Source organism: Drosophila nasuta, chromosome X (assembly GCF_023558535.2).
Source record: "Drosophila nasuta strain 15112-1781.00 chromosome X, ASM2355853v1, whole genome shotgun sequence".
In the NCBI taxonomy this organism is placed as follows: Eukaryota; Metazoa; Arthropoda; class Insecta; order Diptera; family Drosophilidae; genus Drosophila; species Drosophila nasuta.
The window spans coordinates 14,847,727-14,869,311 of NC_083459.1; the positions used below are offsets into that span (position 1 = coordinate 14,847,727).

At 36.5% G+C, this 21,585-nt stretch overlaps 1 protein-coding gene across 1 annotated transcript in view; it reads right to left on the reverse strand.

Annotated features, from left to right (window-relative positions):
• Positions 1–1,902: 1,902 nt before the first annotated feature.
• LOC132797205 (polyhomeotic-proximal chromatin protein) overlaps positions 1,903–21,585 on the reverse strand; it is a 39,009-nt gene continuing 19,326 nt past the window's right edge. Inside the window, 10 exon segments of the mRNA XM_060808775.1 lie at positions 1,903–6,362; positions 8,684–8,949; positions 8,951–9,002; positions 9,037–9,240; positions 9,319–9,591; positions 11,314–11,432; positions 11,503–11,754; positions 11,837–12,064; positions 16,159–16,253; positions 18,015–18,192. Of these exon segments, the coding sequence (XP_060664758.1) occupies positions 3,284–6,362; positions 8,684–8,949; positions 8,951–9,002; positions 9,037–9,240; positions 9,319–9,591; positions 11,314–11,432; positions 11,503–11,754; positions 11,837–12,064; positions 16,159–16,253; positions 18,015–18,192 (4,746 nt within the window). The 3' untranslated portion in view covers positions 1,903–3,283.

Here is a 21,585-nt window from a genome sequence, read left to right on the forward strand (position 1 = left end):
TAACAAATGTACAGACTTATATATTGTTATTACAATAATATTGAAATTGTTGTTCTTCCTTCATTCTTGTTTTTTCTTGTTGTAACAGGATTTACTTTTTGTGGGACATACATTTAACTTGGCATCGCCAAATTTCATACTATAACAGTTGACAGTTAAATAGGAGATATATAGAGGGGGGAAATAGTTTAAAGAGTATTTGCAAAACACAAAAACATGGGGAAATAAAAAAGAGGAAAACAAATTTGATTTATTTAAAAGTACTGCTTAGACTTTACTTAAAAACGGCGCATCTCGCTTATACGTTACTGTTACTGTTAAATTTCCATTAATTTATTTGCTTATATTCATTATTTTTGGTTTTTCATCTTCGATTTCGATTAAATCTGTTGAGTGAGAAAAAAGTGCGCTAGTTGCTGCTTGTCATCGGGAGCTAAAAACGTCTTGTTGTTCTCAATTCATATATCGTTTTTATTTTTTATTTTTGTTTATATATATATTAATTTTTTAATTGCAATTGTTTATTCATTAGTTTAATAATAATAAGTGTTAAGTGTTCTCATTCGATTTTTTTTTAATGCTATAATGTATGGTAATACCTGCCTAACTTTTTTTAATATTTAATTTAATGCGTTTTCGTCTCATTTGGTATTTTATTTTTATGTTTTTTTTTTTTTTTGTTGTTGTTGTAATATTTATTCGCTATATTGAAATTTCTTGTGTAATGTGTGTTAAAAACTATTTTGGCCTTATTTATTAAGAGGGTAGACGATACGCTACACTACGCTACATGCTGAAACATTTCTTTGATTTCATTTACTGTTTTTTTTTTATTATTTTTATTTTAAATTTATTTATATTTCTTATTTTTTTTTGCACCCTAATTGTGCAACAATTAACGAAAAAAAATTGTATGTTGTGTAGTGTAGTGTATATATATTTAAATATATATATTAATTGCATTTGCTGTGGCTCGCTCTACTTATAAAGTTAACGATAAACTTGCTTATATACAAAGTATTCTGGCTAACAATCCTAAAACTCAAAACTGCTTCTTGAGGGTGGCGGGATGAGGGGTGATAAGGAGGGGGTGGAAGAGGGGAACTTGGAATGTGTTTATTTGAAATACGCGTCTTTAGTTTTCATTTTTCATTCATTTGTGCAACTGCTTCTGTGCGATAGCGTAAAGTGAGTGAAAGAGAGAGAAAGTGTAGTGTTAGAGAGAGAGAGATAGATAGAGCTAAAAAGTAGATTTATTTAAGTTTATGTTTATGTTTATGTTTTGTATGTACAACAAAATGTATGCAAAATATTTGCCATTACTTTTTTCCCTTTTTGCATTTTCTCATTTTTCAATTTGCTTTTGCACTCTTCTTCTTTCCTCAGCGATGTCTACTGTTTTTTGCTTCTTCTTCTTTCAATTTGTTTATGTTTATTTGCATCTGCACAGCAGAGAGAATAATTTTCGTATGCAATTTCCAGTGGTTGTTTAATACTATTACGATTTCTTTCTGTTTCTGTTTTGTATTTTTGTAATTTATTTTTCTTTTCAGTTATTTATTTATTTATTTTAAATGTATGTGTTTGTTTATGGCTGTGCTTAAGAATTTTGTTCTTGTTTATTGTATTTAAATAATGCTTATGTAATGTACATTAATATCATTTGCCATTTGTTTAATGCAAACTTCATTAAATACTATATAGTATATATGGTATATATCTGGTATTTTTTTCATCCAAATGTCTTTTGTATACTATATAGTATGTATGGTATATATCTGGTATTTTTATCCATTGTGTTGTCGTAAAAAAAAAACGGGAATATAATTATATTTGTTGTGTGTTTTGTTTTGTTTATAGAGTATATTTAAACGCCTAACAAAATTTCCGTTTCCGTTTCCGTTTGTTGTAAATGCAGTTATTGACCTGAACATTTGTTTTTTTGTTTGTTTGTTAATAATATTCATTTATATTATTATTGTTTTGTTTCGTTTGGTTTGGTTTTGTTTTATTCTTTGTTTATTTTATATAATGTATAATGTACGTATGCATATTTTGTTGTTTATATTTATATTTGTATATATATATGTATATATCTATAACTTTTGATGTTTGTAAATTAGTTAAACAATTTCATTTATTTTTGTTATGGCTTTTCGGTTCTTTTATTTATTTCGCTTTTCACTTGTTTTTTTCGCTATATATGCTGTGTGTTTTTATTGCTTTTGTTGTTTTTAACAATTTTTCACTTAATGGAATTACAAAGTTTTCTTCTTCTTCGTCTTCTACTTCTTACTGTCTGTTGATGTTCTTCATCTTCTTCGTCTTCTTCGTCGTCTTCGCTTTAGATTTCTGACGTCACAAAAATTACAAACATTTCGCTGTCTCGCAACGGATTTTTAAATAATAAAAAAATAAATGTATAAATTATAATTAGGTTGAACTAAAAAGAAAAATATGACAAATTGTGGGGGGGAGGGGATGGGAAAGGTTTCGACTTATGTGCATAAATAAATAAACGTAGCTTAAAGTTAGCTTAACAAGGCTGCAATTAAACTTAAATCAAACAAATATTACAAACTAAATATATCGTTTTATTCGGTACGTAAAAAAAACTATAATTAAAATATTTTTATCGTAGTCATAGAGTTGTGTGTATAGTTTATGATTAGTTTTGGATAATTTTACATTTAACAATAGGCAACAACACGGAGCAAATGATTTTTTTCTTTCTTCGATTTCGATTTCGTTATCGTTTTTTTTTTATGTTTAGTTTTATTTTTTGGTTTGGCAGCTGCATCAATCGGCAGTTGGCAACTGTAACTTAGTTGAAAAAGAAGAGAGAGGCGGAGAGCAGGGCGTGGCATGTGTGTGTGTATTGAGAGTGTGTGTTGCATGAAGCACGTTTGACTTTGCCACACAAATAAAAAAAACATCACGCACACTAAAACATATTCGCTAAGTGCATTTAGGGGGCGTGGTTGCAAAGGGGTTTTCTTATTTTACAGTTTTCTGTTTTTTTGTTTTTTCTTTGTTGTCAATTTTCAATATTCAATTTTGAAGCTTTCTTATTATTAGAAAAATCCGCGCCGCAAGTTGTTGTTGCACGTTGTCATCGTCTCCGGCTGCAAAATGGTTTTGGTGTTTAACGCGTGCGTCGTCTACGCTGCGCCATGCCTTGGTTGCTGTTGTGATTGCTGTTGCTGTGGTTGCTGTTGCTGCCGTCGTCGACATCGTTGCCAACTTGTCGCGGGTTGGGCAATTTTTATGACGTCTCTAAAAATCATACTTTGAAGGTTTTCTCACGCCGCTGTTGCTGCTGCTGCTGCTGCTGTTGTTGTTGCTGTTGCTGCTGCGCGTGATGATTGCTGCGATGCGACGACTGTTGCTGTGGTTGTTGCTGCTGCTGCTGCTGCTGTGTGCCATTGGCTGCTGCCAGCAAACTCATCGAACCAGCGCTGCACAACGCTGTGGCAGCATCTTCACACGCATAACTTGGTATGCGATGATCAGAACGTGAACGCTCGCGATCGTGTGTGCGATGATGATGTTGCTGCTGCTGTTGTTCACTGGCTGCTGCTGCTTGTGCTGCGGCTGCTGCTGCTGCAGCGGCGGCTGCGCCATTGCGTTTGCTGCTCGCTGCTTGTTGCTGTGAACGTCGATTGCCGAGACGCTTCAGTTCGTAATCGCGCGCATCAGCAACATCAAAGGTTGCAGCACGTTGTTGTTGCTGCTGTTGCTTGCTGCTGCTGTGACGTGGTTGTTGCTGCTGCGTTTCGTATTGCTGCGGACAGTATTCATCGTATTCATGGTCATCGCACAAATTTGCATTGCAGCTGGTTTGCTGTTGCAAATGTTGCTGTTGCTGCTGCGATCGATGCTTTTTGGGCGGCAATGGAATGGGCGCCTGATTGAGTTGCTGCTGCTGTTGTGTTTGTGTGCTGGCTGAGGCTGCCGCCGTTGCTGCGTGCAGCGATGTTGCTGCTGTGCTCGTGCCAATCGACGATGACGAACATGTGGTTGTCGCCGTCGTCGTTGTGGCACGTCGCACAACATCAACTCCGCCGCCGCAGCAGGCGCACTCCTACAATTCCGTCACCGAATACAAATCAGCAGCGGTTGCCGCTGCTACAGCAGCCGCATTATTGCCTGCTGCTGAGGCGCCACGTTTCAGCGAGCGATAGAACAGCGCTTGTTGCTGCTGTTCGGCGAGCAATTGCTGTTGATGTTGCTGCTGCTGCTGTTGATGGTGTTTGCTGCTGCTGCCAGTTGTGTTGCTGCTGCTGTGATGATAGTTGTTGTTGTGCTGTCGCTGCTGCTGCTGTTGTTGCTGTTGCTGTTGGTAGAAGGCCGCCTGCTGTTGTTGTTGCTGTTGCTGATGGTGATAGGTACTCGTGTCGTAGGAGTGCTGCTTCTTCATGCTGCTCAGCATCGGCTGTCCACCGTATTGCGCCTGCAACTGTTGCTCCGCATAGCTGCGCGCATTGTCCAACGTCTCAGCACGTCGCGGTCGCTCGCGTTCCCTTTCTCTTTCCCTCTCTCGCTGCTCACGTTCACGTTCACGTTCACGTTCTCTCTCTCTTTCTCTTTCACGTTCACGTTCACGCTCTCTCTCTCTTTCCCTTTCCCTCTCTCTGTCTCGTTCTCTTTCCCTGTCACGCTCACGCTCTCTGTCTCTATCTCTGTCCCGCTCGTAGCCAAAGCTTGTCGATTGCTGTTGCCGCAAACTCGCCGATTTTGGCGGCAACATTTGCATATGATTCGCATTGTTCGCCTCCCTCGCATTCTTGTGTCGATTCTTTGGCGGCAACGATGGTGGTTGCTGCTGCTGCTGCTGCTGTTGTTGTTGCTGCTGCTGCTGCTGTACCAGTTGCAACTTTTGCTGCGCTGCCGTTGACTGCGGTCGTTGCAACGAACGATATTGCCCCAAGTTGGCTGCACACAGCGGTTGCGCTGAAATCTTTGTGTGTTGCTGCTGCTGCTGCGTTGCCGGCGTCGTTGCTGGTTGCTGTTGCACTGGTATTTCGGGCAACGGTTGATTGACTATCGAGGCCGGATTCAATGAGCGTTGCACACGTGGCGCTGCCGTTGGCACAGTGGCTGCTGCTGCTGCTGCCGCGGCCGATGTTGCTGGCGGGTAAACGCTGCTGCTCTCAATGCTGTACACCGCTGAGGGTGGCAGAATGTGCGTTGTCGGTGGATGATGTTGTTGTTGCTGCTGCTGCTGTTGTTGCTGCTGCAGCTGTTGCAGCGCCAGCAACTGTTGCTGTTGTTGCTGCTGCAGAGCGAGCAACTGTTGCTGCTCCTTGGCATAGGAGCTGCCCACGCCTGTGGTGCCCGGTATTTCCGTAAAGGTGTTGACTATCTTTGGTTTGGGTGGCGGCGGTGGCGCGGGCTGTGGCTGCAACACTTGCTGCTGCTGCTGCTGCGGGGGTGGCGGCGGTGGCGCCACCTGTTGCTGTTGCTGCGAGGGAGGCGGCGGCTGCTGTTGCTGTTGTTGTTGCTGCTGCTGTTGCAATTGCAATTGCTGCTGCTGCAGTTGTTGCTGCAACTGTTGTTGTTGCTGCTGCTGCTGCAACTGTTGCTGCTGTGGCACCAACATATCCGTGGAGCCACCCGCATAGACTTGCGGCATGCAATCGGCCGCCTGTTGGCAATAATCCTTCGACACGGTGGCAATCGATGGCGTTTTGGCGCTGCGCAAATTTGGCGACGGTGACGCCCCCTTCAGCGATCCCCCGTAGCGTCCAACGTGCCGCAGCGTGGCACATTTGTTGGCCGTCGCGGCGGCCACAATGTTCAGATTGTTGTTGCCACGCACCGCCTTGGGGCCGATGCTAATGTACTTGGGATCGAAGCGATTGAAACTGTTGTTCGTGACATCGCGCGGATCGCGATCATCGCCCAAGCCATCGACATCGAGTCCGTTGCCCGTCGATTTGCACATCGCATTCGCTGTTTGAGCGGAGAGCACGGAGCGTATCGAGCTGCCTGTGGAACGTGGCAAGGTTGCGGAGGCAAAGATATTCTTAAGTGTGTTGCTGCCATGATGATGTTGTTGTTGCTGCTGCTGTTGTAACAGTTGCTGTTGCTGTTGCTGATTGATGTTGCTGCTGTGGAGGTGCTGCTGCAGCTGCTGCTGTTGTTGTTGTGGTTGCTGCTGCTGCTGCTGATGCTGCGTGTTGTTGTTGCTATTGCCTGCATACGTGCTGCAGGCAAGCGAATCTCAGTAGAAATCGTTCGATTCAAGCGTCTTACACTGCTTGCTGAGCGTCGCGTATTTGCCATTGTTTGGCCCCGGCAAATACGATGCCGATTGCTGATGATGCGACGGCAATCGACCCAGCGTATGATGGCCAGATCTGCAAAAACAGAAAGTGAATATATTTTTAGTTATAGATTTGATTATGGGTGCGAAAATGTCTTATAGAGAGAGAGAGACAGACAGTTGCAACAGTTGCTGATAGTTGAGAGTGGTTGGATGGAATGTTCGGTGAATGAATGTTTCAAAAATTGTTTCAGTTTTTGAATGAATGTTTATGACATGTTTAGCATTTGTTCTTGGAGATGTGGTCGTGATAGTCAGGCATAAAAGTAAGGGGAGTAAGCAGACCAACTACAAGAAGTGGGGACTAGACATCTATGAAATTTTCAAACTACAAATTAAATAATTAACTTAATATCTACACCCTTTTTTCTAGGAGAAATTTAGTGAATTTCCACACTAAAAATTAAATTATTAAACTATTTTCTGCTCTTTTCTTTCTATCCTTTCTTTAATTTAGTTTTGTTTGCCGTTTTACGTTTGATTTCCTTTCTTTTCTTTCTAATATTGGAGGCATCTCCAACCCTTTAATTATATATATTCTTGATCAGCCATGTCCGTCTGTCTGTCTGTCCGTCCGTCTGTATGAACACCTAAATCTATAAGAGACTATAAGAGATAGAGCTATATTTTTTTTTTTCGAGAACACTTGTAATGCTTGCACGCATTTAAAGTTTGGTTTAAATTGTTGCCACGCCTACTTTCGTATTCGCGTATCAATAAAACTCGAATAATAATAGAAAATAATAATAATTTAATAATTTATGATTCCTGAAACTTTTGTTGTATTCGGATAAAAACTGTAAAAGTTACTTAACAAATAATTGTGTATGACAAAAAAACACCTAATGAAATCGGGCTTTAGCTCCGGGTTTATATATGAGTTTCGGTATATTTTAGTATTTTTGCGCTATATTATTTGATATTTTTTTTTGCTTTTATTCAAAATGGGTAGCGGGTATCTTGCAGTCGAGCTCACTCGACTTTCTTACTTGTTTTTTCTTTAGTTTAGTCAACTTTTACTTTGACTGCATTTTAATTTTGTCAATGTATTTTACTGTATTAGTTATTATTAACTATTAACTAACTATTATTAAAGTTAGTTTTTTTAATGAATTTTTAAAAATGATTTTAAACATTTTGAAGTCCTTCATCTTACATTTTCCGCAATGTAGATTTTAAAATTGAATTGAATCATTGAATAACAATTGCCCTAGCTTATTTTTTGCTTCAGCAAGTAATTCGCAATTACCAATATTCTCTCTCTATCTCTCTCTGACTAATATCGGATATAGTAATCCCCATCTGCTTGAATTAGAATTTTGAAATGCAGTATAACCAATCTATTTAAAGTTGCTATTTGGTTATCAATGTTAAGCGTTAGCAGAGTTTCAAATTCTCATACAATTAAGTTTTTTTCTAATACCTTCATTCTATGATTTCCATGATATTTTAAAGAAAAGCTTTTGATTTCAAATATATATTATACTAAAAGCAACTGCTTACATATACTACAACTGTAATATATACACTACTACATTAAAAATATACCATGAACTACTAAAATATACCGAATTGATCAAAATTTGTTGTGCAAAATTCTTTCCCAAAAGCAAATGTTCAATGTTTTATTGGCTTCTTAAACTGCAAACTATTTGCAACGCTAATCAAGCTAAAAATAATAGCGATAATAACTTGTTCATTTCTTCTCGCTTTCAAAAAGTTTCTCGTATTTTATTCAACTACTCGATTTAACAATTTATAGATTAGTGCATTAATTATGTTGTAGTTGTTTATTTTTTTTTTTGTATGCTTTGTTACTGCTAGGAATGAAGTTTAATTTGCAAACACCAGAAAAAATGCTTTTCAAATGGAATTTTAGCAGCGCGATTTTCATAGCCTATCAAAAAATCTAAATGCTATATGGCTGAGGTTTAAGTACATCAAAATTGCTCAAGAGTTGAGTTCATAAAAAAAAAAATGCCTGACTACCCCGCTGGACTGTTTTGTTTTTTGGGAGTCTCGTTACGTAAATGTTAGACTGTGATGTCCTTGTACGAAATTAGATATGTATAAATGTTATATAGTAGAGTATATGTATATATAAATATATATAGTACAGTCATGCAGGTGTGGGCGTGGCCTAGTGCAGAGGGCAGGTTGGACACACACAATAAGGAAATAATAAATGAAAATAAAAATGGAAAAAGTGAAATGAAAAATCCAAAAATGAATGTAATTGAAATAAAAACAAAACTTGACTTGCTGCTACTTAAAAATTAATCTTAATTGTGAAATGAAAAGCAAATACAAAAAAAGAAAATTAAACGAAAAAGGATAAGAAATTAAACTTCATGCCTTGTGCCATGCACCAAATCATAGCCGGGCGGCGGCGACGGCGAACGTCGATGATTATTGAAGCCCAACGAAGCCGCCGCCGACGTCGTCGTTGTTGTTGAGTTCGAGTTAGTTCTATGCTGTGTTGTTGTGGTGTTGGTGCTGTTGTTGTTGTGGTGGTGGTTGTTGTTGTAGTGGTGGTATATTGATGTGTTGTTGTTGCTTGACTGTTGTTGCTGTTGTTGATGTTGCTGAGGAGATGATGCCACCAACCCTTGTCGCAATCCCCGCGGTGCCATTGCGATACGCAGCACCGCCATTGATGCCACCGCCCGCTAAGCTGCCACCGCTGGGCAGTGTGCCCGTATTGTGACCCACGCCCCCCTCCAGTCCCATTGCCAGCCATCAGTGAACTGTTCCCTCCGCCCCCGATGCCGCCATGCGCCTGCTGGTGATGCAACAACGTTCGATTGATTGTCCCAGTGCTCATCGGAGCCGTTGGCGAGATGCTCGCACTTGGCGCATTCGAGGCGGGAAACAGTGGCGCCGTCTCCGATTTGTCGCCATCCATCGACGGCCTGTTGAAAAGTGAAAACAAATATATAAGTAAATATGTTTATGGAAGTGTAACTAGCAAAAGTCGCATCGATCTCTACCGCTTGCTGAGATATATCCAGGCATGTGAATCCGCATAGACGAGTATCGTGAGCAGAAACGATGTCAATAATCCGGCCACCATCATCAGGCTCAAGCCGAGCAATCCGCCGCCGCAGAGTCCGTGCAGCGCCTCCGCGTAGTGGCGATCGATGGCGCGTTTGTCCAGCGTGGTCGATAGCGAGGTCAAGTTCTGTTTCGTCTGCTCCAGATCGTTGTCCATCGAGTGCAGTGTGCGTTGGATGTCGATGCGTGGATACGTGTCCTGGCTCATGCTGCAAGCAAAGAGTTTCGCATTAGTTGTGTTGTGTTGAAAGCAAAACAATTCTAGCAAATATATCATAAGTATTCTAAAAATATATCATATTAATAAACCAAAAAACAGTACAATTTGCAGAACTGGTATATCGATATACTAAATAATATAACATATACTAAAATATACCGAATTGGTATATCGATATACTACTACGCTCAAAATATGACAAAAAAAAATCTAAGAATTATGGATTTGGTATATCGATATACTACAATATTCAAAATATACTACTACTATATGCAAAAATCCCAAATTGACTACGAAAACAACCCTTATTTGCTATATAAAATACAAGAAATAGTAAAATATACTGAATTGGTATATCGATATACTGTCACATTCAAAATATACCTAATTAATAGACCATATACTAAAATGTACCACATTGGTATATCGATGTACTACCACATTCAAAATATACCAAATAGTACAAATATACTAAATTGTCTGTCAAAGCAACTCAAACCCGACTTCAGCAGCCCTATTTTTTTTACCAAATACTCAGTAATGAAAATATCTAGTGATAAGAAAACATAATTCTTAAAACAAATTCTTAACCAAAGAAAATATATTGGATTTCTCTAAAATAGTAGTTTTTGTATGAAATGCATATGGGTAATTCTCTGAGGGATGTCGCGTGCGACCAGCTTTTCAGTTACAAAAAAAAACATATTCTGAAACAATTTTCAAAATAAGTAAAGGTTATTTTTATAGCTCTAGATTAGTACTTTAATTAGACCTAAGAATGGGTTTGGAATTTTTTTTCTGTTTTGTTTTCTGTTCTGATAATTGCAAAAATTAACAAATTCGTACGCAAAACCAAAAAATGAACGAATTTATATATTTTATCGTAAAACAGAATAAGTTACTAAAATCAATCTTAGCTCTAAAAATAGTGCTATTCCAAAGCTTTAAGAAAAACCTTCACTTAATTTTAAAATTGTTTTAGTTTATGTTTTTTTTGTCACTGAAAAGCTGTTCGCACGCGACATTTACCAGAGAATTACCCATATCCACCAAAAAATGAATATAAAACTTTATGGATATCTCAAAATGAGTAGAAGAGTTGTAGCATTGTTCTTTGGTTTTGCAAAAAGCTCTTCATAGGTACAAATCTAGGGAAAAAGCTTGCTCTGCTGCGATTTCTACACAAATATATACATTTTTTATTTTATAACCGAAATGTGAACTGCCTTACATTGAGTTCAATATGTTATGTATGTAGGAGTACACAAATGTTTCAAATTCAATTCTTTTCTTGTTTTGCATCTTTTTGAAGCGGTTATTATTTTTTAATTAAAATTTATTTGTTTTCCTTATTAAAACTGACAAATAAAATTTGGTTGTATTAATCTTGAATTCTTTCTTTGAGCTTACATTTTATGGAACTAATCAGTTTTATTTGTTAGAAACGAAATCCACTAAAATTGAAATAGTAACTTGAAACTATATGATTTTTCCTCACAAATTGCTGCCATCAAAGGCTTTATTAAAGATTCATTGCAAGTTCAAAGTTTCACAATTGCGTATACGCATAGTAAACCTGAAAGCCGAATTGGTTGCCCTTTAAATGTTCCACCTACAAATGCTTCATGTGATTTGCCAATAAACCTCTCTACATATAAGCTATAACAACTGCTTAGGATACTTTGGATTTCCACAAGGATGCTCCGCTTACCGTTGTATGAGTTCAACGCTTTCGCGAGCACGTTCCACGAGATCGCGCGACTCGTTGAGGCGCAGTATGAAGCGATTGCGCAGCGTGCCACAATTGAGGAAATAGACATACGGACTGCGCTGTAAGTGGCAAAAAAAATGATTATTAAAAACAGATCGAAATGATATAGTACATTATAGAAAGACTTACCATGCCCACCTGTCGACACATGTACTCATGGGGACGCATACAAAAGTCGCCGGCGGCAACGCTTGAGGCGAGATAAATGCCAGCCAAGAGCCAACAGATGATGATGCAAAACAGTCCCGAAACACTGAAGAAGATCAAAGTGCAACGCGAGCGACGTGCAACACCAATCACCAGCACAGTGCAAAGGAACAGCAACAGAGTGAGGAAAGCCAAAGTCGCTGGCCAACGTATCGATTCATAAAGTTCACCCAACTAAAGAAATAGAGAAGAGCAAGGTTATAGAAAGAGATATATTTGATTTGTTTATAACATATCATGTGTGTGTGTCACTCACATGCAGTATGCCCATCAATGAGGTCTCGTTCTCGCTGCCCTTGGTCTTCATAAAGTACAAGACCATGTTGTCCAGCGATGTGACGGCTCGCGATGTATTGTCGCGCACCAGACGCGCTGTCTCGATGAGCAGCATGACAGCCGTTTGATTGTACTGCGGTTTCTCCACCTGAAGCACCACATTGTGTGAAGCCATTTTCGTTTCGAGATCATGCTTGATGGTTTCAGTCTGTAACGGGTTAATATTGTGGTTAATATCGTGTGTCAAGTCAACTCTGCTGACAAGTTGAAGGCTCTCCAGCAGATCGTTTTAAGAGAAAGTTGTGATTTAAGGAAACATTTTGTAAATTTATGCAATCTTTTTTGTACTACTACTTTGTACCCCGAATACCTAAAACATTATTTGTTATATTCTTAGCATAACATTGCAAAATCGAGGAAATTTCATTTCAATTTGCTGCATGTAAATTGTGGTTAATATCGTGTGTCAACATCTGTCAAGTTGAAGGCTGCAACAGATTTTTTAACCCTTCATACTCTCAGAGGTTTTAGGAATTTAAGGAAATATATTGTAAATCTAAGTTTATACTATTTTTGTATACTATTTTGTTTCCCGAAAATCTCCATTGGTAGAGTCAAGTGCTTGATATTACAGTTAATAATGGGTTATTTCTTTACTATTGGTTCCACTTGGTGTGGAAAAAATCCTTGTACCATATTTAAACCTTTTTTTGATTTAATTACTTAGCTATGAGAATAGATAATACAAAAAACTGCAGTATTTTTTGATAATGCTATGAGAGATTGGAGTTATTCCGCATTAGATTTTCTTAGATGTTTAATACATTTCAAAAATAACTTTGCTTCTCAAAACTACAAATTTTTACAGACGATCTATGTAAATACGCTTTGCTCTTAACATCGATTATATGAACTTGGATTTGAAATTCTCATTTATAGTTGGGGACTTTTCCATATTTCTTTTTTCTATTTTTTTTAACAAAAAATATCAATTTACGTACGAACAATAATGTTTAACAAAACAAAAATTTGTAATTAGTATTTCTCTTTTTTTTTACAGTGAGTTTTCATCGCATTTTGGTTTAAATACAGCAAATTGAGTAAGTTCACTCCATAATTATATTCTTTCTTTAGTTTTGCTTTCGTTTTAAGCAGAGAATCCCATTCTTTAAATGTGAATGTTGTTCAAAGTGTTCTAAAATATATATTGATTAATAATGCAGAATGCACAATGTAGCAAAGAAGTTTGGCTAAAATACTGCAACTTTCGCATTAATCAATAAGTATTTCTCCTTATTCCTTAAATAAATAACAGCAACAAAATAACAGCTGCTTCCATTGCCCATTGACCACAGAAATTTCGCAAAAACTATTAGAGACAGCGAGCTGTCGAAAGTTTGGGCAACAATATTCTTATGATTGGCAAATTGTTTCAAGTTTGCTTTTGCAATTTTTGCCACGCCCTCTCAGAAATAAACTTTAATTCAGTTTCCTATATGTTCAATTCACACATTGTGTCTATTATGTATTTTGAGTGTAGTAAGTACTATATCCACATGTTAAACATAGCCTTTGGTATATTTTTAGTGTTTTTGCAGTATATTGCTTAGGTATATTTGCAGCTCTATGGTATATTTTAATAATTTTGTGGTATATTAATTTGGTATATTAGTAGGATATGGTTTTATCGAGTTCACTTGATTGTGGTTTTCTATATCTTTCGGTATACTTTAGTACAGGGGTGCTCAAATTCGTCTTATGGCAGTGCGTCTACTAACACAGACACAAGAAAACGTGTACATATGTAGCGGCGCTTTTGCGTTGAGGCGCAGCTGTGCACTGAGAGAAATTACGATTGTATTTTGTGTTTACATCCAGAACTACGAAGCATATTACGCATTTTAATAAATCAAAAGCCAACGCAGACAGAAAAATAAGTTCCAGTGCATGTGTTCGAGGAAAAAACAAAAACAAAATACATTGCGGTCAGCGAAGCGTGACGACGGAAAGAGATGTAAAGGAGAAACAAGCAAAATTGTTTTTGTTTCGCATGCAAATCGAAGCCCATATGCACGGTGCTTATGGGCGCACTACCCATAAGCACAGACCATCTACAAAAACAAAAGTGCACTCAGTGTATAGGCGTTGAGCACCCCTGCTTTAGTATTTTTGCGATATATTCATTTGGTATATTTTTTTTAAAATATAGTTTTTTTAATGGGTAACGAGCATACTCAATTGTTGTTTTACTAGAGCTTTTGGTATACTTTAGTATTTTTGCGGTATATTCTTGGTTTATTTTTAGAATATGAATTTATTAAAAATGCGATTTTTGTTTTCTATAGCTTTCCGTATATTTTAGTATATATGTGGTATATTTTTAAAATATGGTAGCAAGTACACTCGATTGTAGCTTTCTATAGCCTTTGGTATAATTTAGAATTTATGTAATATATTTATTTGGTATATTTTTAAAATATTCTTGGTATATTTTAAGAATATGAATTTATTAAAATTGCGATTTTTGTTTTCTATAGCTTTCCATATATTTTAGTATATAAGTACACTCGATTGTAGCTTTCTATTTTTATTTTATTTTATGAAGATACTAAAAATGCATGTTTAAGCATTGTAAGCCACCAGCGTCGTCTATCATGCTTTTCCTATCTCTATGCATTAAAGTCTACTACACATAACTATGCGCGTTAGTGTGTGTGTAAGAGTGTGTGTGTGTGGGACGCGACTGCGATAAATAGAATCGAAACAGGATAAGACAGGACGTGAATTACAGCGGACAGGACATGGTGTTTCCTCTTAGGCAAAGATTTCAGCTTTCTGCTGCTACTATTCATAAACTTTCAGCGCACACACACACACACTACACAACAAACAAACACACACATGCACACACACACACATGTTATCATGTATGCACATAAAAGAAGCCGATAAGGCAAAAGGTTAAGAGAGCGCGCAAAGTGAGATAGAAACAGTCAGGAAGAGAGAGAGCAAGAGATAGAAGGAGACGGAGTGAGCTAGATAAAGGCGCAAAGTCAGCTGCAAGGGGAGTTCGGAATGGGGGGGGCGTGGCTGGGGTTTAGGTGCCGACAAGTTGATGCTGTGGCCCAAACAGATGGCTGGCATTGCTTGGCTCTTAAGTAAAACGCTATTAATTATCTAGGCACAGGACTAAGCACACAGCAAACATGTATGGGCAATACATACGCAAACACACACACACACACATATATGCATGTAGGCAACACACATACACACACAGAGACACAGAGCAACACACATGAAAGACTGCGTGTAGAATGTAGAATGTAGAATGTAGTCGCGCCCGCGACCCTTTTGCCTGTCAGCCCTCTAGCGCTTTACCTCTCGCTCTTGCTCTACCTCTCATCCTCCATCTCTTTCTAGCTTGCTCTCCGACACACAAGTGCGGAAGCAAAAGCATAACGGTTGAAAAAAAAAAACTATATTTATATGTTTGTGCAACGTTTTTGGTCCTTTGTTCCAGGTTTTTTTTTTTTTTTGTTTCTGGGCTTTGCCTCGTTGCATGCCACACAGCCTTCTCTCTGTCTGTCTCGCTCACTTGGCGTCCCCTACGTCTAGCTGCATGTCTGCGTGTGTCTGTCTGTATGCGAGCCGAGTCCTTTGTGCGGGGTTTTCCCTTTTTGTCCCTCATTTCGTTTCATTCCTTTTTTGCCCATTTTTGGTCATTAACTTTTGAACTGTTCTCTCTCTCTTTCTCTCGCTCTCTCTCTGTGTCTCTAGCTCACCTGCCGTGTGCAGGACTCAAGTAATGGACAACAAAAGCTAAAGCTAAAGTTGAGAGTCGGAGTTGGAGTTGGAGGAGTTGCCGAGCTCTTGTTCCGCTATTCGTTGGCATATCTTTGTTATAATCACATACGACAACATCTTGTAAGCAAAGTCAACTTTAATCTATGCGAATTACATCAACCTTTGCTGGATATTCTCTCTCTACTCTCCTGCGTTTCGTTTCGCTTCGTTTTGTTTGTTTTTCTTACAGCTTTCAGCTTTCACTTGGCAAAGGCAAATGGAACGAATAGTTAGTGTAAGTGCACTAGGCACAAAAAACAGAATGAACTCGGTTAGTCTAATGGATTTACGTTCTAATTTTAGACACATTTCGTTCGCCTCCTATCTATGTCCATGACAGCCTTTCAGTTTGTCTAACAACTCTTTTTTTTCCATCCTAGAGTTTTACATCATTTTATTGTTTTTGCTGTTGTTGTTGTTGTCCTTTCGTTTAGATGTCGGCTTAATTTGTCTCACCTGTCGTTTAAGATTGAGCACAAGGCTTTCCACCTGCTTGCCGGAGCTGAAGGCCTGCAGCAGACCATTGTGGAAATCATCGTTGCCATATAAACCTGCAACAACAAGAAGAAAAGACACATAAATTAAATTCATTTTCGTATTGAATATTCACATTTGTAAAAGGCGTTTAAAGCAGTAGAACTTTAGTTGAGCGCTGGATAAGTTAAAGTTCTAATTCAAACTTAAAATAAAACGAATATTTTAAAAGTCGCTGATCTAGAACATTGTGAATAGTTTTTACAACAATAAAAGTTGTAAACAGTAGAAGAAATTCAGTCTTTAGTATTATATTTAGTATATTGATTTAAGTTGAGTATTATATTCAGTATCTCAAGTTTAGAATTATAACTAGTATCTCAAGTTGAGTATTATTTTCACTCTAACAAATATAGTAATATAATTAGTATCACATATTTAATATTATATTTAGTATCGCGAGTTTAGTACGATATCTAGAATATCTTGTTTTGAAGTTATCTAAATTCGGTTCTAGAAAGATTAAGGAATAATATAATATTAATAATTAAGTGTAATCTGACAACATCTAAATAAAACTCCATTAATGATTATCTTAACCACTTGACAAGTCGTTTATTCCATTAAATAGACCACAGCTAAAAGACTTTAATTATGTTATTTATTAAATTTCAAGCAAAGAGTAGGCAACTTTCAGAGCTAAATGCTTGGTTATAATGCTATTAAACAATTCTTTAGTTTGTTCGTGAGAAAATTTAATTAAATCTTCGATCGCAATCAATGACATTTTCAAGTGCTAAAATTTTCAATTTCAATCAATGAATATTGTGCTTTTTTCTCAATTTATCTATTTTCTCCCCCGTTTTTATTACAAAAAAAAAATATATATATATATATTAAAATTAAATAAGCAGGAAAACAATTAATAAGGAATATTGATATCATAATGGAAATTATGAATCTTTTTTAATTTTTTTGAAATTTTAATCATTGAATATTCCGTATTGTCCTAAATTGTCTCTCACTCTCGCTCTCTGGCTCTTTATCTGTTCTCTCTTTTAGCAGGATAATAATGTAAATAAATGTATATATATTCTATAAATTCTATAGTTTGCAAGTAAGTAAACGTTTTTGTTTTTTAAACTCAATCAATGAATATTCGCTATTGTTTTTCTCTCTCTCTCTTTCGCTCAAGCAAAAGCGCGTAGCTCGCTCGCAATTTGACGTCAACATTTTTGAGTCAATTAAGAGCGCTAATTAAATTATTATTTTATTATTGTATGCGGAGGTTGTTGTTGTTGTTGTTGGATTATAATGATGCCGCTCGCTGTTGTCGCATAGCTGTGGCTTGCCCCATTGATTGTTGTTGCTGCTGTGGCAACAACAACAGCAGTTATTGCTCTCGTTGTTGTTGTTGAGCTCAACCCGAATTGACTTGGGGCGTTACCTTTGCCAGTTTGACACACTTTGCGCTCCGCATGGGCAAATTAAGTGCTTGTGCTTTTTGACTTTTGTCCGACACAAAATTCAGTTTCAGTTGTTTCGATCGCGATTGCAGTTGTCCGCCCATAAATCCAGATACTACGTGCCAAAGCCAAAGCCAAATCCGAAGCCGAAGTAAAAAAAAACCCCACACGTAATGGGCCCGAAATGCAACGACGTTTTGGCTAATTGCCAAGTCAAACACGCGACGTTGGCGGCGACGTGCTTTTGCCATTTCTTTCCTTTCTGCTTTTTTTCTCTTCTCTGTTCACCGTAGCTGGGCGTGACCATTGGTCAGCAGCAGCAGCACTCGACAGGAGCAAGTTCATTGACATTCGAGCGGAAGTTGCACTTACCTAGTCCAATGGCTGCACAGGTCATCAGCGTGATGATGACCAAAGAACAGCTCTGGCAACGCTGAGCGCTCGGTTTGCGTTGTTTGCGATCGCAGCATCGCGTTAGCAGATAAAGCAGCAGGCCGAGTAGCGAGAGGATCAGTAGGCCAGCTGGTATCGAGGCCAGTATGCCAAGGCTCTGAAATGATAGCAAAAATATAAAGATATTAATATGATGAACATGAAATACAGAAAGAAATCAGTAAAATTATGATGTATAATAATAAATCAGTTAAAGTTTTCGTGATCAAATCATTACAACTAACCGAGAAGTTAGGGGAAAAGAAGTTTGCGATAAATATTTATCAGTAGAAAAGTTATCAAGAATTTACAAGTTTCTATCGTATATTAAAAGAGAGCTTATGACTATGACTTTGTGAGTGACGAAAGTCTGTATCGTGAACATACACTCAATTTTATTCGCCACTGTATGTTTATCGATCATTAAGATTTACATATTATTCAATACATTTTAAGAAAAGTGTACACAAATTCTTAATAATCAAAAGTGATATCGATATTATTTGAGAAAAGAAAAGTTTTTAGCAAATCATACAAATTTCTAACAAAACATCGATTTATCGATTTTTTATCGATTTTAATAAACAATTCTTAATAATCAAATGTGATATTTATATTATGCGACTGCATAAAAGTTCTTTCAACAATTCCTACAAATTTGTGACGGAAAGCATTTACAAATTTATCGTTTTACAATAAGAATATATCGATCAAGAAATTGTTCAATAAATATGTAGAAGAGTTTGTGATAACATCATGTTTAAATACAGAAATGTTATAAGTAATTGCTAAAAATCAAGCTAGACATTCATAACAACCGACATCGGAAAATTAGCGAGTTAAAGACAATATAATTACGATATATCGTATGGTAATCAATAAATTTATAAAAAACTTTTGGAAAATGGATAGCAATCAATAACACTATGAAAACGTTTCACAAAGTAATGAAAATTTATCGAAAAGCTTTAAAAAGTTTATCGATATATTCATATATATATTTATAAATAAATTAGCTAACAAATAAGCCAAAATTCATACAAATCCAGTGAACAATCACCTATATTATTATATAACATTGTTTTAAGTATCAAAGTCTAGAACTCAATACATTCTTACTAATGCGATCGATAGCAGTAAAACAAATGTTATCGACACCGCGATCGAAAAACATTAGCATAAATATTTATAGAAATATGCATAAAAAGTGGTGACCAATTTAATATTCCGAGACACTTGCATTCACAAACGTAAATTAAATTCAATTGCAAATGGACAGCAATCAATCTTTGTTTATTAATGTGATCGATAGCAGTCGAGCAATGAAGAAAAAAAATTCGACAATCGGTTGTCAATCAATAACTGAATAAATAATTGATCGTGAATGCAGATTAGTATATTAATAATTTCATAAATTTAGCATTTTTCGTCAATTACATTTTATCGATAACTTTTCAATATAAAAATAAATTGCAGTGTATCAAGCGATAGTTGAATTTTTGTTATTTTCTTTATGCAGTCCGCTGCATATTTCAATCAAATGACAAGTTTCTTCTCAGAATGAAATGTTCATTCGAAATCAACGGATGAATGGATAAACCAGGAACTTAATATGGGGGCGTTCGGGGCGGGGATAGCGAGAAGGCGTGGTGGGAGGGGGGTGTTACAAAATTTGTTTCAGGGTATTGAGTGAACTTTTAATTGAATAACTTGCAGCTCGTTTTCTGCTGTTTGAGTTGCTGTTGAGTTCGTTGTTGTCGTTATTGTCCTTGTTGTTGCCTTGTTGTCGTTATTCTTGCTGTTGTTGTTGTTGTTGTTGCTGTTAGTTGGCTGCCCTGCCAAAAATATACAACAACAACAACAGCAACAAGAAAAAAGGACGAGAAACCGAAAACGAAGCAAAAATGTGTAAAAATACGTCTGCAAAGTTAATTTTTTGTCGCCGTGCCCCTCGGTTTGGGGGCGAAAAATTTAATTGAATTGGCAACACTACGCCTCGACATAACAACAACAACAACGACGACGACAACAACAACAGCAGCAAGTTGGAGTTGGTAAAGTTTTGGCCAGAGTTGCCAGGGTAACAGCGACGCTTTTAAAAAAGAAACGAACAGAAAAGTAAAGAGAGCAAAGTAAAATATCAACATGAAAATACCGTTGGCTTAACGGAAATTTCATTTGCACTCATTAAAAAATAAGTGAGACAGCCAAGTTGTGCTACTTGCTGGACTAATGTATACCCTGTAAAACAATTATGTAAAATCTGCACTAATTTTTATGCATTTTCATTCATATTTTGTTTTTCATGATATGATTAGTATCTAAGGAAAATGTAATTTTGTTTTTAATTTTTTTATTAGAAATAAAATAGAAAAAACTGCAATGGATTTGTCGAATTTTTATTCATTTTAATGAAATAAAGTTGGGTTAGAATGTCAACATTTATAACAAAAAAAATTAAAAGAATAAATTTCATAAATCTGTAATTTTTATTTAAAATTTATCCAAAGATAAAATAATAAAAATATCTTAATTTCAGGCACTTTATTGTAATAATAACAAAGAATTTAGTAAAACTTAGCAATTCAGTGTAATAAAGATTCGCTCCAATAACTTTAAAATGAAATAACTTCAATTCTAATTTCTGCAATATTCGAATTTTAGTGAATTTTGAGTTTTTAGCTTGCAATTTTCATCCTTTAACTCTCAAATATAAGGCTTAAGAAATATTTTCTGTTTTATGACAAATTACATAATTTCCTTAAATTTTCGGTTTGCGTACGAATTTAATAATTTTGGTAATTATCTTAGATATGATTCCAAAATCATTCTAAGCTCTACTTGGAGTTCTAATCAAGAGCTATAAGATTCATCTTTACTCAAAATAAATAAATGTTTTGGTATATGTTTTTTAACTTTCGCCAGCAAATTATGTACGTATATAAAAAGGAGGAACGGAGTGTAAGGACTCTCTCAAAAAAAACAAACAACTAGCAGCATTATGATTGGTGAATCATTCTCAGTTGTCATGCAATAAACGATTGCTACACTGAAAAAACTGCCTAAAATAAAGATTTTAATCTTACTACCAAGAATTTTAGACCTGATTTTGAGAGTGTGGATTTTGCTGATTAATGTAAGAGCATTCATGCTTAAAGATTTCGAAACATTCAACAAATTAATAATAATTTATCGAAAAGTTTTTTCAGATTAATGTAAGAACATTAAAGTTTAGTTTTTTTTTTATTTTAGAAACGGAACTTCTTATCAGTGTGTGTTTATGATTTTTGCTGCTCCTTAGGAAAACAATTTTTAAGCATTATTTATTTATGTGTTGCAAAAATGATTTCGCTGCTAAATTCGTTTCGGCTATTCCCATTGTCAGTTGTGTTTGTGGTGCAAATTAGAAAAGGTTTCCAAAAATAAATGAAAAAAAAAAGTGGAATAAAAATAAATAAAGGAGTGTGCTCTAAACGTATGATTCGAATGCTAAACAATGGGGTTTACTATA